This window comes from Petromyzon marinus, unplaced genomic scaffold (assembly GCF_048934315.1).
Source record: "Petromyzon marinus isolate PM22_M1 ecotype Great Lakes invasive population unplaced genomic scaffold, UKy_Petmar_22M1.pri1.0 PM_Scaffold_88, whole genome shotgun sequence".
Classification (NCBI taxonomy): Eukaryota; Metazoa; Chordata; class Hyperoartia; order Petromyzontiformes; family Petromyzontidae; genus Petromyzon; species Petromyzon marinus.
In genome coordinates, this window is record NW_027423697.1 from 65001 (window position 1) to 85946 (window position 20946).

A 20946-nucleotide genomic window follows, 5' to 3' on the forward strand; every position below is an offset into this window, starting at 1 on the left:
TGTAGCTGTGTGTGCATCATAGGTGGTGCTACTCGCTACTACTCACAGCACTTGCCCCTACAGAGAGGCTACCTGGGGGAGCTTTACCTGTGTCTGTGTGTTCCTCAGTGGATGTGCGCTGTGGGTGTGCCGCTCCGTTCGGCCTTCCTGGCACTGGCCTCCTGCTCAGCGCTCACCGCCCTGCTCACCGCCCCGCTCACCACCACGCCACTCACCACCACGCCACTCACCACTGCTGCTCCACGGTCAGTCAGCACTCACCACCACTCACCACCACTCAGCACTCACCACCATTCACCACTCACCACCACTCACCACCACTCACCAATCAGCACCACTCACCACCACTCACCACTGCTGCTTCACGGTCAGTAACCACTCACCACCACTCACCACCACCACTCACCAGTCAGCACCACTCACCACCATTCACCACTCACCACCACACTCACCACCACTCACCACTCACCACCACTCAGCACTCACCACCACTCACCACCACTCACCACCACTCACCAATCAGCACTCAGCACCACTCACCACCATTCACCACTCACCACCACACTCACCACCACTCACCACCACCACTCACCACCACTCAGCACCACTCACCACTCACCACCACTCAGCACTCACCACCACTCACCACCACCACTCACCACCACTCACCACACACCACCACTCACCAATCAGCACCACTCACCACCACTCACCACCACTCACCAATCAGCACTCACCACCACTCACCACTCACCACCACTCAGCACTCACCACCACCACTCACCACCACTCACCACCACTCACCATCACTCACCACCACCACTCACCACCACCACTCACCACCACTCACCACCACCTACTCTACACTACTACTATACATTACACACTACATTACTACTATACATTATACACTACACTACTACTATACATTATACACTACACTACTACTATACATTATACACTACACTACTACTATACATTACACACTACATTACTACTATACATTATACACTACACTACTACTATACATTATACACTACACTACTACTATACATTACTACTATACATTATACACTACACTACTACTATACACTACTATACATTATATACTACACTACTACTATACATTATACACTACATTACTACTATACATTATACATTACCACTGTACATTATACACTACACTACTATACATTATACACTACATTACTACTATACATTATACATTACCACTGTACATTATACACTACACTACTATACACTACTACTATACATTATACACTACACTACACTACTATACACTACTACTATACATTATACACTACACTATTACTATACATTATACACTACCACTGTACCTTATACACTACACTACTACTATACACTACTACTATACATTATACACTACACTACTACTATACACTATACACTACACTACTACTATACACTATGCACTACACTACTACTATACATTATACACTACACTACTACTATACATTATATACTACACTACTACTATACATTATACACTACACTACTACTATACACTACTACTATACATTATACACTACATTGTTATACACTACTACTATACATTATACACTACACTGTTATACACTACTACTATACATTATACACTACACTACTACTAAACACTACTACTATACATTATACACTACACTACTACTACACACTACTACTATACATTATACACTACACTACTACTATACATTATACACTACACTACTACTATACATTATACACTACACTACTATTATACATTATACACTATACTACTACTATACATTATACACTACATTACTACTATACATTATACACTACACTACTACTATACACTACTACTATACACTACTACTATACATTACACACTACACTGCTACTATACATTATACACTACTACTATACATTACACACTACACTACTACTATACACTACTACTATACATTACACACTACACTACTACTATACATTATACACTACTACTATACATTACACACTACACTACTACTATACATTACACACTACACAACTACTATACGCTACTACTATACATTATACACTACACTACTGCTATACATTATACACTACACTACTACTATACATTATACACTACACTACTACTATACATTATACACTACACTACTACTATACATTACTACTATACATTATACACTACACTACTACTATACACTACTATACATTATATACTACACTACTACTATACATTATACACTACATTACTACTATACATTATACATTACCACTGTACATTATACACTACGCTACTATACACTACTACTATACATTATACACTACATTACTACTATACATTATACATTACCACTGTACATTATACACTACACTACTATACACTACTACTATACATTATACACTACACTACTATACACTACTACTATACATTATACACTACACTATTACTATACATTATACACTACCACTGTACCTTATACACTACACTACTACTATACACTACTACTATACATTATACACTACACTACTACTATACACTATACACTACACTACTACTATACACTATGCACTACACTACTACTATACATTATACACTACACTACTACTATACATTATACACTACACTACTACTATACACTACTACTATACATTATACACTACATTGTTATACACTACTACTATACATTATACACTACACTGTTATACACTACTACTATACATTATACACTACACTACTACTAAACACTACTACTATACATTATACACTACACTACTACTACACACTACTACTATACATTATACACTACACTACTATACACTACTACTATACATTATACACTACACTATTACTATACATTATACACTACCACTGTACCTTATACACTACACTACTACTATACACTACTACTATACATTATACACTACACTACTACTATACACTATACACTACACTACTACTATACACTATGCACTACACTACTACTATACATTATACACTACACTACTACTATACATTATACACTACACTACTACTATACACTACTACTATACATTATACACTACATTGTTATACACTACTACTATACATTATACACTACACTGTTATACACTACTACTATACATTATACACTACACTACTACTAAACACTACTACTATACATTATACACTACACTACTACTACACACTACTACTATACATTATACACTACACTACTACTATACATTATACACTACACTACTACTATACATTATACACTACACTACTATTATACATTATACACTATATTACTACTATACATTATACACTACACTACTACTATACATTATACACTACACTACTACTATACACTACTACTATACACTACTACTATACATTACACACTACACTGCTACTATACATTATACACTACTACTATACATTACACACTACACTACTACTATACACTACTACTATACATTACACACTACACTACTACTATACATTATACACTACTACTATACATTACACACTACACTACTACTATACATTACACACTACACAACTACTATACGCTACTACTATACATTATACACTACACTACTGCTATACATTATACACTACACTACTACTATACATTATACACTACACTACTACTATACATTATACACTACACTACTACAATACACTACTACTATACATTATACACTACACTACTACTATACATTATACACTACACTACTACTATACATTATACACTACACTACTACTATACACTACACACTACACTACTACTATACATTATACACTACACTACTACTATACACTACACACTACACTACTACTATACACTACTACTATACACTAAACTACGACTATACACTACACTACTACTATACATTACACACTACACTACTACTATACACTACTACTATACATTATATACTACACTACTACTATACATTATACACTACACTACTACTATACATTATACACTACACTACTACTATACACTACACACTACACTACTACTATACATTATACACTACACTACTACTATACACTACTACTGTACATTACACACTACACTGCTACTATACATTATACACTACTACTATACATTATACACTACACTACTACTATACACTACTACTATACATTATACACTACACTACTACTATACATTATACACTACACTACTACTATACACTACTACTATACATTACACACTACACTGCTACTATACATTATACACTGCACTACTACACACTACTACTATACACTACTACTATACACTACTACTATACATTACACACTACACTGCTACTATACATTATACACTACTACTATACATTACACACTACACTACTACTATACACTACTACTATACACTACACACTACACTACTACTATACATTATACACTACACTACTACTATACACTACTACTATACATTATACACTACACTACTACTATACACTACTATACATTACACACTACACTACTACTATACATTACTACTTTACACTACACTACTACTATACATTACACACTACACTACTACTATACACTACTACTATACATTATACACTACACTACTACTATACATTATACACTACATTACTACTATACACTACTACTACACATTATACACTACACACTACTACTATACATTATACACTACACTACTATACATTATACACTACATTACTACTATACACTACTACTACACATTATACACTACACACTACTACTATACATTATACACTACACTACGACTATACATTATACACTACACTACTACTATACACTACTACTACACACTACACTACTACTATACACTACTACTACACACTACACTACTACTATACACTATACACGACACTACTACTACTACCCACTACTACTATACATTATACACTACACTACTACTATACATTATACACTACACTACTACTACACACAACTACTATACATTACACACTACACTACTACTATACATTACACACTACATTACTACTATACATTATACACTACACTACTACTATACATTATACACTACACTACTACTATACATTACTACTATACATTATACACTACACTACTACTATACACTACTATACATTATATACTACACTACTACTATACATTATACACTACATTACTACTATACATTATACATTACCACTGTACATTATACACTACACTACTATACATTATACACTACATTACTACTATACATTATACATTACCACTGTACATTATACACTACACTACTATACACTACTACTATACATTATACACTACACTACACTACTATACACTACTACTATACATTATACACTACACTATTACTATACATTATACACTACCACTGTACCTTATACACTACACTACTACTATACACTACTACTATACATTATACACTACACTACTACTATACACTATACACTACACTACTACTATACACTATGCACTACACTACTACTATACATTATACACTACACTACTACTATACATTATACACTACACTACTACTATACACTACTACTATACATTATACACTACATTGTTATACACTACTACTATACATTATACACTACACTGTTATACACTACTACTATACATTATACACTACACTACTACTAAACACTACTACTATACATTATACACTACACTACTACTACACACTACTACTATACATTATACACTACACTACTACTATACATTATACACTACACTACTACTATACATTATACACTACACTACTATTATACATTATACACTATATTACTACTATACATTATACACTACACTACTACTATACATTATACACTACACTACTACTATACACTACTACTATACACTACTACTATACATTACACACTACACTGCTACTATACATTATACACTACTACTATACATTACACACTACACTACTACTATACACTACTACTATACATTACACACTACACTACTACTATACATTATACACTACTACTATACATTACACACTACACTACTACTATACATTACACACTACACAACTACTATACGCTACTACTATACATTATACACTACACTACTGCTATACATTATACACTACACTACTACTATACATTATACACTACACTACTACTATACATTATACACTACACTACTACAATACACTACTACTATACATTATACACTACACTACTACTATACATTATACACTACACTACTACTATACATTATACACTACACTACTACTATACACTACACACTACACTACTACTATACATTATACACTACACTACTACTATACACTACACACTACACTACTACTATACACTACTACTATACACTAAACTACGACTATACACTACACTACTACTATACATTACACACTACACTACTACTATACACTACTACTATACATTATATACTACACTACTACTATACATTATACACTACACTACTACTATACATTATACACTACACTACTACTATACACTACACACTACACTACTACTATACATTATACACTACACTACTACTATACACTACTACTGTACATTACACACTACACTGCTACTATACATTATACACTACTACTATACATTATACACTACACTACTACTATACACTACTACTATACATTATACACTACACTACTACTATACATTATACACTACACTACTACTATACACTACTACTATACATTACACACTACACTGCTACTATACATTATACACTGCACTACTACACACTACTACTATACACTACTACTATACACTACTACTATACATTACACACTACACTGCTACTATACATTATACACTACTACTATACATTACACACTACACTACTACTATACACTACTACTATACACTACACACTACACTACTACTATACATTATACACTACACTACTACTATACACTACTACTATACATTATACACTACACTACTACTATACACTACTATACATTACACACTACACTACTACTATACATTACTACTTTACACTACACTACTACTATACATTACACACTACACTACTACTATACACTACTACTATACATTATACACTACACTACTACTATACATTATACACTACATTACTACTATACACTACTACTACACATTATACACTACACACTACTACTATACATTATACACTACACTACTATACATTATACACTACATTACTACTATACACTACTACTACACATTATACACTACACACTACTACTATACATTATACACTACACTACGACTATACATTATACACTACACTACTACTATACACTACTACTACACACTACACTACTACTATACACTACTACTACACACTACACTACTACTATACACTATACACGACACTACTACTACTACCCACTACTACTATACATTATACACTACACTACTACTATACATTATACACTACACTACTACTACACACAACTACTATACATTACACACTACACTACTACTATACATTACACACTACATTACTACTATACATTATACACTACACTACTACTATACATTATACACTACACTACTACTATACATTACTACTATACATTATACACTACACTACTACTATACACTACTATACATTATATACTACACTACTACTATACATTATACACTACATTACTACTATACATTATACATTACCACTGTACATTATACACTACACTACTATACATTATACACTACATTACTACTATACATTATACATTACCACTGTACATTATACACTACACTACTATACACTACTACTATACATTATACACTACACTACTATACACTACTACTATACATTATACACTACACTATTACTATACATTATACACTACCACTGTACCTTATACACTACACTACTACTATACACTACTACTATACATTATACACTACACTACTACTATACACTATACACTACACTACTACTATACACTATGCACTACACTACTACTATACATTATACACTACACTACTACTATACATTATATACTACACTACTACTATACATTATACACTACACTACTACTATACACTACTACTATACATTATACACTACATTGTTATACACTACTACTATACATTATACACTGCACTGTTATACACTACTACTATACATTATACACTACACTACTACTAAACACTACTACTATACATTATACACTACACTACTACTACACACTACTACTATACATTATACACTACACTACTACTATACATTATACACTACACTACTACTATACATTATACACTACACTACTATTATACATTATACACTATACTACTACTATACATTATACACTACACTACTACTATACATTATACACTACACTACTACTATACACTACTACTATACACTACTACTATACATTACACACTACACTGCTACTATACATTATACACTACTACTATACATTACACACTACACTACTACTATACATTATACACTACTACTATACATTACACACTACACTACTACTATACATTACACACTACACAACTACTATACGCTACTACTATACATTATACACTACACTACTGCTATACATTATACACTACACTACTACTATACATTATACACTAGACTACTATACATTATACACTACACTACTACTATACATTACTACTATACATTATACACTACACTACTACTATACACTACTATACATTATATACTACACTACTACTATACATTATATACTACATTACTACTATACATTATACATTACCACTGTACATTATACACTACGCTACTATACACTACTACTATACATTATACACTACATTACTACTATACATTATACATTACCACTGTACATTATACACTACACTACTATACACTACTACTATACATTATACACTACACTACTATACACTACTACTATACATTATACACTACACTATTACTATACATTATACACTACCACTGTACCTTATACACTACACTACTACTATACACTACTACTATACATTATACACTACACTACTACTATACACTATACACTACACTACTACTATACACTATGCACTACACTACTACTATACATTATACACTACACTACTACTATACATTATACACTACACTACTACTATACACTACTACTATACATTATACACTACATTGTTATACACTACTACTATACATTATACACTACACTGTTATACACTACTACTATACATTATACACTACACTACTACTAAACACTACTACTATACATTATACACTACACTACTACTACACACTACTACTATACATTATACACTACACTACTATACACTACTACTATACATTATACACTACACTATTACTATACATTATACACTACCACTGTACCTTATACACTACACTACTACTATACACTACTACTATACATTATACACTACACTACTACTATACACTATACACTACACTACTACTATACACTATGCACTACACTACTACTATACATTATACACTACACTACTACTATACATTATACACTACACTACTACTATACACTACTACTATACATTATACACTACATTGTTATACACTACTACTATACATTATACACTACACTGTTATACACTACTACTATACATTATACACTACACTACTACTAAACACTACTACTATACATTATACACTACACTACTACTACACACTACTACTATACATTATACACTACACTACTACTATACATTATACACTACACTACTACTATACATTATACACTACACTACTATTATACATTATACACTATATTACTACTATACATTATACACTACACTACTACTATACATTATACACTACACTACTACTATACACTACTACTATACACTACTACTATACATTACACACTACACTGCTACTATACATTATACACTACTACTATACATTACACACTACACTACTACTATACACTACTACTATACATTACACACTACACTACTACTATACATTATACACTACTACTATACATTACACACTACACTACTACTATACATTACACACTACACAACTACTATACGCTACTACTATACATTATACACTACACTACTGCTATACATTATACACTACACTACTACTATACATTATACACTACACTACTACTATACATTATACACTACACTACTACAATACACTACTACTATACATTATACACTACACTACTACTATACATTATACACTACACTACTACTATACATTATACACTACACTACTACTATACACTACACACTACACTACTACTATACATTATACACTACACTACTACTATACACTACACACTACACTACTACTATACACTACTACTATACACTAAACTACGACTATACACTACACTACTACTATACATTACACACTACACTACTACTATACACTACTACTATACATTATATACTACACTACTACTATACATTATACACTACACTACTACTATACATTATACACTACACTACTACTATACACTACACACTACACTACTACTATACATTATACACTACACTACTACTATACACTACTACTGTACATTACACACTACACTGCTACTATACATTATACACTACTACTATACATTATACACTACACTACTACTATACACTACTACTATACATTATACACTACACTACTACTATACATTATACACTACACTACTACTATACACTACTACTATACATTACACACTACACTGCTACTATACATTATACACTGCACTACTACACACTACTACTATACACTACTACTATACACTACTACTATACATTACACACTACACTGCTACTATACATTATACACTACTACTATACATTACACACTACACTACTACTATACACTACTACTATACACTACACACTACACTACTACTATACATTATACACTACACTACTACTATACACTACTACTATACATTATACACTACACTACTACTATACACTACTATACATTACACACTACACTACTACTATACATTACTACTTTACACTACACTACTACTATACATTACACACTACACTACTACTATACACTACTACTATACATTATACACTACACTACTACTATACATTATACACTACATTACTACTATACACTACTACTACACATTATACACTACACACTACTACTATACATTATACACTACACTACTATACATTATACACTACATTACTACTATACTCTACTACTACACATTATACACTACACACTACTACTATACATTATACACTACACTACGACTATACATTATACACTACACTACTACTATACACTACTACTACACACTACACTACTACTATACACTACTACTACACACTACACTACTACTATACACTATACACGACACTACTACTACTACCCACTACTACTATACATTATACACTACACTACTACTATACATTATACACTACACTACTACTACACACAACTACTATACATTACACACTACACTACTACTATACATTATACACTACACTACTACTATACACTACACACTACTACTATACATTATACACTACTACTACACACTACACTACTACTATACACACTACACTACTACTATACACTACGCACTACTACTATACACTACACACTACACTACTACTTTACACTACTACTATACATTATACACTACACTACTACATACATTATACACTACACTACTACTACACACTACACACTACTACTATACACTACTACTACTACACACTACTACCACTACTACTATACACTACACACTACTGCTATACACTACACACTAATACTATACACTACACACTACTACTACACACTACACTACTACTATACACTACACACTACTACTATACACTACACACTACACTACTACTACACACTACACTACTACTATACACTACACACTACTAATACACACTACACACTATTTCTATACACTACACACTACACACTACTACTACACACTATTACTATACACTACACACTACTACTATACACTATACACTACTACTATACACTACTGCTATACACTATACACTACTACTATACACTACTACTATACACTATACACTACACACTACTACTACTATACACTATACACTACTACTATACACTATACACTACTACTATACACTATACACTACTACTATACACTACTACTATACACTACACACTACTACTATACACTATACACTACTACTATACACTATACACTACACACTACTACTATACACTACTACTATACACTACACACTACTACTATACACTATACACTACACACTACTACTATACACTACTTTACACTACACACTACTACTACTATACACTACTACTATACACTACTATACACTACACACACTACTACTATACACTACACACTACACACCACTACTATACACTACACTACTACTATACACTACACACTATTACTATACACTACACACTACTTCTATACACTATACACTACACACTACTACTATACACTACTACTATACACTACACACTACTACTATACACTACTACTATACACTACACACTACTACTATACACTACTACTATACACTATACACTACTACTATACACTACACACTGCTACTATACACTACACACTACTACTATACACTACACACTACTACTATACACTACACACTACTACTATACACTATACACTACTACTATACACTACACACTACTACTATACACTACACACTACTACTATACACTATACACTACTACTATACACTACACACTACTACTATACACTATACACTACTACTATACACTATACACTACTACTATACACTACACACTACTACTATACACTACACACTACTACTATACACTATACACTACTACTATACACTACTACTATACACTACTACTATACACTACTACTACTACTATACACTACACACTACTACTATACACTACACACTACTACTATACACTACACACTACTACTATACACTACTACTATACACTACTACTATACACTATACACTACTACTATACACTACTACTATACACTATACACTACTCCTACACACTACACACTACTACTATACACTACTACTACTATACACTACTACTATACACTACACACTACACTACTACTACACACTACACTACTACACACTACACTACTACTATACACTACACACTACTACTATACACTACACACTACTACTATACACTACTACTACACACTACACTACTACTATACACTACACACTACACTACTACTATACACTACACACTACTACTATACACTACACACTACTACTATACACTACTACTATACACTACACACTGCACACTACTACTATACACTACTACTATACACTATACACTACTACTACACACTACTACTATACACTACTACTATACACTATACACTACTACTATACACTACTACTTTACACTACACACTACTACTACTATACACTACTACTATACACTACTACTATACACTACTACTATACACTATACACTACTACTATACACTACACACTACTATACACTACACACTACTACTATACACTACACACTACTACTATACACTATACACTACTACTATACACTACTACTATACACTACTACTATACACTACTACTACTACTATACACTACACACTACTACTATACACTACACACTACTACTATACACTACTACTTTACACTACACACTACTACTACTATACACTACTACTATACACTACTACTATACACTACACACTACTACTACTATACACTACTACTATACACTACTACACACTACTACACACTACTACTATACACTACACACTACGCACCACTACTATACACTACACACTACTACACACTACTACGTTGAGATTCACCAAGCGGCACCGCGGGGTGACCAACAATCTCCGAATGCCGTCTCTACCAACTGCGCCTTCGGGCCGATGAAAACCACGCCATCCTCCGCGTACCGGGCGAGGTTGTAAACACCCGGGGTTGGGGGCGGTGGTGGGGGCGGTCGTTTTTCGTCGTCAGATTTGACTCCGCCCGTCGCTGCCGTCACCGCCGCTGCTACCGCTGTGGCGGGGGGAGTGGCCAGTGCACAAAATGGCCGCCGTCACCGTCACCGCCGGCACAAAATGGCCGCCGTTCCTGCGTGGAGGCTGAGGGCGGCGTGGCAGGTTTGTACACTGTGTGTGTGTGTGTACACTGTGTGTGTGTGTACACTGTGTGTGTGTGTACTGTGTGTGTGCACTGTGTGTGTGTGTACACTGTGTGTGTGTGTGTACACTGTGTGTGTGTGTGTGTACACTGTGTGTGTGTACACTGTGTGTGTGTGTGTGTACACTGTGTGTGTGTACTGTGTGTGTACACTGTGTGTGTGTGTGTACACTGTGTGTGTGTGTACACTGTGTGTGTGTACACTGTGTGTGTGTGTACTGTGTGTGTGTGTGTGTACACTGTGTGTGTGTGTACACTGTGTGTGTGTGTACACTGTGTGTGTGTGTGTGTACACTGTGTGTGTGTGTACACTGTGTGTGTGTGTGTACACTGTGTGTGTGTGTGTACACTGTGTGTGTGTGTACACTGTGTGTGTGTGTACACTGTGTGTGTGTACACTGTGTGTGTGTGTACACTGTGTGTGTGTACTGTGTGTGTACACTGTGTGTGTGTGTACACTGTGTGTGTGTGTGTACACTGTGTGTGTGTGTGTGTACACTGTGTGTGTGTACTGTGTGTGTACACTGTGTGTGTGTGTGTGTACACTGTGTGTGTGTGTACACTGTGTGTGTGTGTGTACACTGTGTGTGTGTGTACTGTGTGTGTGTGTACTGTGTGTGTACACTGTGTGTGTGTGTGTGTACACTGTGTGTGTGTGTACTGTGTGTGTACACTGTGTGTGTGTGTACACTGTGTGTGTGTGTACACTGTGTGTGTGTACACTGTGTGTGTGTGTACACTGTGTGTGTGTGTACTGTGTGTGTACACTGTGTGTGTGTGTACACTGTGTGTGTGTGTACACTGTGTGTGTGTACTGTGTGTGTACACTGTGTGTGTGTGTACACTGTGTGTGTGTGTACACTGTGTGTGTGTGTGTGTACACTGTGTGTGTGTGTACTGTGTGTGTGTGTACTGTGTGTGTACACTGTGTGTGTGTGTGTGTACACTGTGTGTGTGTACTGTGTGTGTACACTGTGTGTGTGTGTACACTGTGTGTGTGTGTACACTGTGTGTGTGTACACTGTGTGTGTGTGTACACTGTGTGTGTGTGTACACTGTGTGTTTGTGTACGTGTGTTTGTGTACATGTGTGTGTGTACACTGTGTGTGTGTACACTGTGTGTGTGTGTACGCTGTGTGTGTGTACACTGTGTGTGTGTGTGTACTGTGTGTGTGTACACTGTGTGTGTGTGTACGCTGTGTGTGTGTACACTGTGTGTGTGTACACTGTGTGTGTGTGTACACTGTGTGTGTGTGTACACTGTGTGTGTGTGTGTACACTGTGTGTGTGTACACTGTGTGTGTGTACACTGTGTGTGTGTACACTGTGTGTGTGTGTACACTGTGTGTGTGTGTGTACACTGTGTGTGTGTACACTGTGTGTGTGTACACTGTGTGTGTGTGTACACTGTGTGTGTGTACACTGTGTGTGTGTGTGTACACTGTGTGTGTGTGTGCACTGTGTGTGTGTGTGTACACTGTGTGTGTGTACACTGTGTGTGTGTGTACACTGTGTGTGTGTGTGTACACTGTGTGTGTGTACACTGTGTGTGTGTACACTGTGTGTGTGTGTACACTGTGTGTGTGTACACTGTGTGTGTGTGTACACTGTGTGTGTGTACACTGTGTGTGTGTGTACACTGTGTGTGTGTGTACACTGTGTGTGTACTGTGTGTGTGTGTACACTGTGTGTGTGTGTACACTGTGTGTGTGTACACTGTGTGTGTGTACACTGTGTGTGTGTACGTGTGTGTGTGTGTACACTGTGTGTGTACACTGTGTGTGTGTGTACACTGTGTGTGTACACTGTGTGTGTGTGTACACTGTGTGTGTGTACACTGTGTGTGTGTACACTGTGTGTGTGTGTGTACACTGTGTGTGTACACTGTGTGTGTGTACACTGTGTGTGTGTACACTGTGTGTGTACACTGTGTGTGTGTCCACTGTGTGTGTGTGTACACTGTGTGTTTTATGTGTGTGTGTACACTGTGTGTGTGTACTGTGTGTGTGTACTGTGTGTGTGTGTACACTGTGTGTGTGTATACTGTGTGTGTGTGTACACTGTGTGTGTGTGTACCGTGTGTGTGTGTACACTGTGTGTGTACACTGTGTGTATGTATACTGTGTGTGTACACTGTGTGTGTGTATACTGTGTGTGTGTACATACTGTGTGTGTGTACACTGTGTGTATGTATACTGTGTGTGTACACTGTGTGTGTGTACACTGTGTGTGTGTACATTGTGTGTGTGTACACTGTGTGTGTATGTGTGTTTGTGTACGTGTGTTTGTGTACATGTGTGTGTGTACACTGTGTGTGTACACTGTGTGTGTGTGTACATTGTGTGTGTGTACACTGTGTGTGTACACTGTGTGTGTGTGTGTACACTGTGTGTGCGTATACTGTGTGTGTACACTGTGTGTGTGTACATTGTGTGTGTGTACACTGTGTGTGTGTACGTGTGTTTGTGTACGTGTGTTTGTGTACATGTGTGTGTGTACACTGTGTGTGTGTGTACACTGTGTGTGTACACTGTGTGTGTGTGTACACTGTGTGTGTACACTGTGTGTGTGTGTACACTGTGTGTGTACACTGTGTGTTTGTGTACGTGTGTGTATGTGTGTGTGGACACTTTGTGTATGTGTGTGTACACTGTGTGTGTGTACACTGTGTGTGTGTACACTGTGTGTGTACGTGTGTTTGTGTACGTGTGTTTGTGTACATGTGTGTGTGTACACTGTGTGTGTGTGTGTACGTGTGTTTGTACGTGTGTGTGTACACTGTGTGTGTATGTCTACGTGTGTGTGTGTACGTGTGTGTGTATACTGTGTGTGTGTACACTGTGCATGTGTGTGTGTGTGTGTACACTGTGTGTCTGTCTACGTGTGTGTGTGTACGTGTCTACATGTGTGTGTACACTGTGTGTGTGTGTGCGTGTCTACGTGTGTACGTGTCTACGTGTGTGTATGTGTGTCCACTGTGTGTGTGTCTACGTGTGTGTGTATGTGTCTACGTGTGTACGTGTCTACGTGTGTGTATGTGTGTACACTGTGTGTGTGTGTCTACGTGTGTGTGTACGTGTCTACGTGTGTCCGTGTCTACGTGTGTGTGTGTGTACACTGTGTGTGTGTATACAGTGTGTGTGTGTGTGTACACTGTGTGTATGTGTGTACACTGTGTGTGTCTACGTGTGTGTGTGTACGTGTCTACGTGTGTACACTGTGTGTGTGTGTCTATGTGTGTGTGTGTGTGTACACTGTGTGTGTGTCTACCTGTGTGTGTGTGCACGTGTCTAAGTGTTTGTGTGTACGTGTCTACGTGTGTGTGTACGTGTCTACGTGTGTACACTGTGTGTGTGTACGTGTCTACGCGTGTGTGTGTGTACGTGTCTACGTGTGTACACTGTGTGTGTCTACGTGTGTGTATGTGTGTACACTGTGTGTGTGTCTACGTGTGTATGTACACTGTGTGTCTACGTGTGTGTGTGTACATGTCTACGTATGTGTATACGTGTCTACGTGTGTACACTGTGTGTCTGCGTGTGTGTGTACACTGTGTGTGTGTACATGTCTACGTGAGTGTGTGTGTGTACACTGTGTGTGTGTACGTGTCTACATGTGTGTGTGTACGTTTCTACGTGTGTACGTGTCTACGTGTGTGTGTACGTGTGTGTATGTGTGTACACTGTGTGTTTGTACGTGTCTATGTGAGTGTATGTGTGTACACTGTGTGTGTGTGTACGTGTCTACGTGTGTGTGTGAACGTGTGTACGTGTGTGTATGTGTGTACACTGTGTGTGTGTACGTGTCTACGTGTGTGTGTGTGTGTACGTGTCTACGTATGTGTGTGTACGTGTCTACGTGTGTGTGTGTACGTGTCTACGTGTGTTTATGTGTGTGTGTACGTGTCTACGTGTGTGTGTGTACGTGTCTACGTGTGTGTGTGTACGTGTCTACGTGTGTGTATGTGTGTGTGTACGTGTCTACGTGTGTGTATGTGTGTGTGTGTGTGTCTACGTGTCTACGTGTGTGTGTGTACGTGTCTACGTGTGTGTATGTGTGTGTGTACGTGTCTACGTGTCTACGTGTGTGTGTGTACGTGTCTACGTATGTGTTCAAGGTGCCCAAATATCCGTCTCCTCCCCCTCCTCCCCCCCCAACCCAGGCCCCAGCGCGTTGGCTACCCAGGAGGCCCTGCCGTTGATTCTACAGGAAGTGAGGTCAGTGGCGGGGCAGGAAGTCAGCGGCACCAGACAGGAAGTGAAGTCGCCGGCGGGGCAAGAAGTTGGCTCCGCCGGACAGGAAGTGACATCGTCGGCGGCGGGGCAGGAAGTTGGCTTCGCCGGACAGGAAGTGACGTCGTCGTCGGCGGGGCAGGAAGTTGGCTTCGCCGGACAGGAAGTGACATCGTCGGCGGCGGGGCAGGAAGTTGGCTTCGCCGGACAGGAAGTGACGTCGTCGTCGGCGGGGCAGGAAGTTGGCTTCGCCGGACAGGAAGTGACATCGTCGGCGGCGGGGCATGAAGTCGGCCGTGCCGGACAGGAAGTGACATCGTCGGCGGGGCAGGAAGTCGGCTCCGCCGTACAGGAAGTGACGTCGTCGTCGGCGGGGCAGGAAGTCGGCGCCGCCGGACAGGAAGTGACATCGTCGGTGGGGCAAGAAGTTGGCTCCGCCGGACAGGAAGTGACATCGTCGGCGGCGGGGCAGGAAGTTGGCTTCGCTGTACAGGAAGTGACATCGTCCTCGGCGGGGCAGGAAGTTGGCCTCGCCGGACAGGAAGTGACATCGTCCTCGGCGGGGCAGGAAGTGACGTCGCCGCGAGGGGCGGCGCCCCTGCGTGCCTGCCTGCTCTCGCCCGTGTTCGTGTGCCACGTGCTGTGGCTGTCGCTCATCCAGCTGCGGCACTGCCTCTACGTGGGGTCCCTGCACGGGGCCCTCGCCCAGCGAGCCCACGGGGACACGGAGGCCGGTAAATGTGGGGGAGACGCGGGGGGGGGGGGGGGGACACGGGGGGGGGGGGGGTGGCATGGGAGACACGGAGACCGGCAATGCAGAGACGGGGAAGGACACGGAGGAGACACGCAGGAGACACGCAGGAGACACACGGAGACACACGGAGACACACGGAGACACACGGAGACACGGAGACACACGGAGGAGACACACGGAGACACACGGAGACACACGGAGACACGGAGACACGCGGAGGAGACACACGGAGACACGCGGAGGAGACACACGGAGACACACGGAGACACACGGAGACACACGGAGACACGGAGACCGGCAATGCAGAGACGGGGGGAACACGGAGGAGACACGCAGGAGACACACGGAGACACAGAGAGACACGGAGATCGGTATTGCAGAGACGCGGGGACACAGAGGAGACACGCAGGAGACACGCGGAGACACACGGAGACACGGAGACCGGCAATGCAGAGACGCGGGGGAACACGGAGGAGACACGCAGGAGACACACGGAGACACGGAGACACACGGAGACACACGGAGACACGCGGAGACACACGGAGACACGGAGACACACGGAGACACGCAGGAGACACAGGAGACACACGGAGACACAGAGACTGGTAATGCAGAGACGCGGGGACACGGAGGAGACACGCAGGAGACACACGGAGACACACGGAGACACGGAGACCGGTAATGCAGAGACGCGGGGACACGGAGGAGACACGCAGGAGACACGCAGGAGACACACGGAGACACACGGAGACACGGAGACCGGTAATGCAGAGACGCGGGGACACGGAGGAGACACGCAGGAGACACACGGAGACACAGAGACCGTTAATGCAGAGACGTGGGGACACGGAGGAGACACGCAGGAGACACACGGAGACACAGAGGAGACACACGGAGACACAGAGACCGGCAATGCAGAGACGCGGGGACGCGGAGGAGACACGCAGGAGACACACGGAGACACAGAGGAGACACACGGAGACACACGGAGACACAGAGACCGTTAATGCAGAGACGCGGGGACACGGGGAGGGCGGGGGGGGGGGGCGGGGGGACACGGGGACCCCCCTCTGTGCACGCCACAAAGTGTTGCCGGCCTTCGTAGGCGCTGCTTCTGCACGCCACTCACTGACGGCACTTGCCCCTTACAGCCTGTTACCGTTCTACCCCGGGGGGCGGGGGGGCGGTACCCTGTGTCTCCATCTGCGTGCCACAATGTGTATCGACGCTCCAGAGAGAGAGAGAGAGAGAGACAAAGGCGGCCGGGCGTGGCGGTGGTGGTTGCTGGCCACCACCGCCACCACCGCCACCACCACCGCCACCACCACCACCGCCACCACCGCCACCACCACCACCACCGCCACCACCACCACCGCCACCACCACCACCACCACCACCGCCACCACCACCGCCACCACCGCCACCACCACCACCGCCACCACCACCACCACCACCACCGCCACCACCACCGCCACCACCGCCACCACCACCGCCACCACCACCACCACCACCGCCACCACCACCACCACCGCCACCACCACCACCGCCACCACCACCACCACCACCACCGCCACCACCACCGCCACCACCGCCACCACCACCGCCACCACCGCCACCACCACCGCCACCACCACCACCACCACCGCCACCACCACCGCCACCACCACCACCACCGCCACCACCACCACCACCGCCACCACCACCGCCACCACCACCACCACCACCACCGCCCGTGCGTGCCACAGGCACAGTCTTGTTGCTAGGCTGCACGGTGGGCCGGGGGACCTCTCTGGCTTGTTTGCCTTTGCA

At 40.0% G+C, this 20946-nt stretch overlaps 1 protein-coding gene across 3 annotated transcripts in view; it reads left to right on the plus strand.

Annotated features, from left to right (window-relative positions):
- LOC116958454 (uncharacterized) overlaps positions 1-20946 on the plus strand; it is a 79126-nt gene that overhangs the window by 21793 nt on the left and 36387 nt on the right. For all 3 annotated transcript variants that reach the window (XR_012941011.1, XM_076064897.1, XM_076064898.1), the window contains exons 7-9: positions 109-245; positions 13966-14111; positions 18314-19117. Coding sequence is in view for 2 of the 3 variants with exons in the window: in XM_076064897.1 (XP_075921012.1) it covers positions 109-245; positions 13966-14111; positions 18314-19117 (1087 nt within the window). In the remaining variant the exon portion in view is untranslated. The remainder of the gene's footprint in view (positions 1-108; positions 246-13965; positions 14112-18313; positions 19118-20946) is intronic.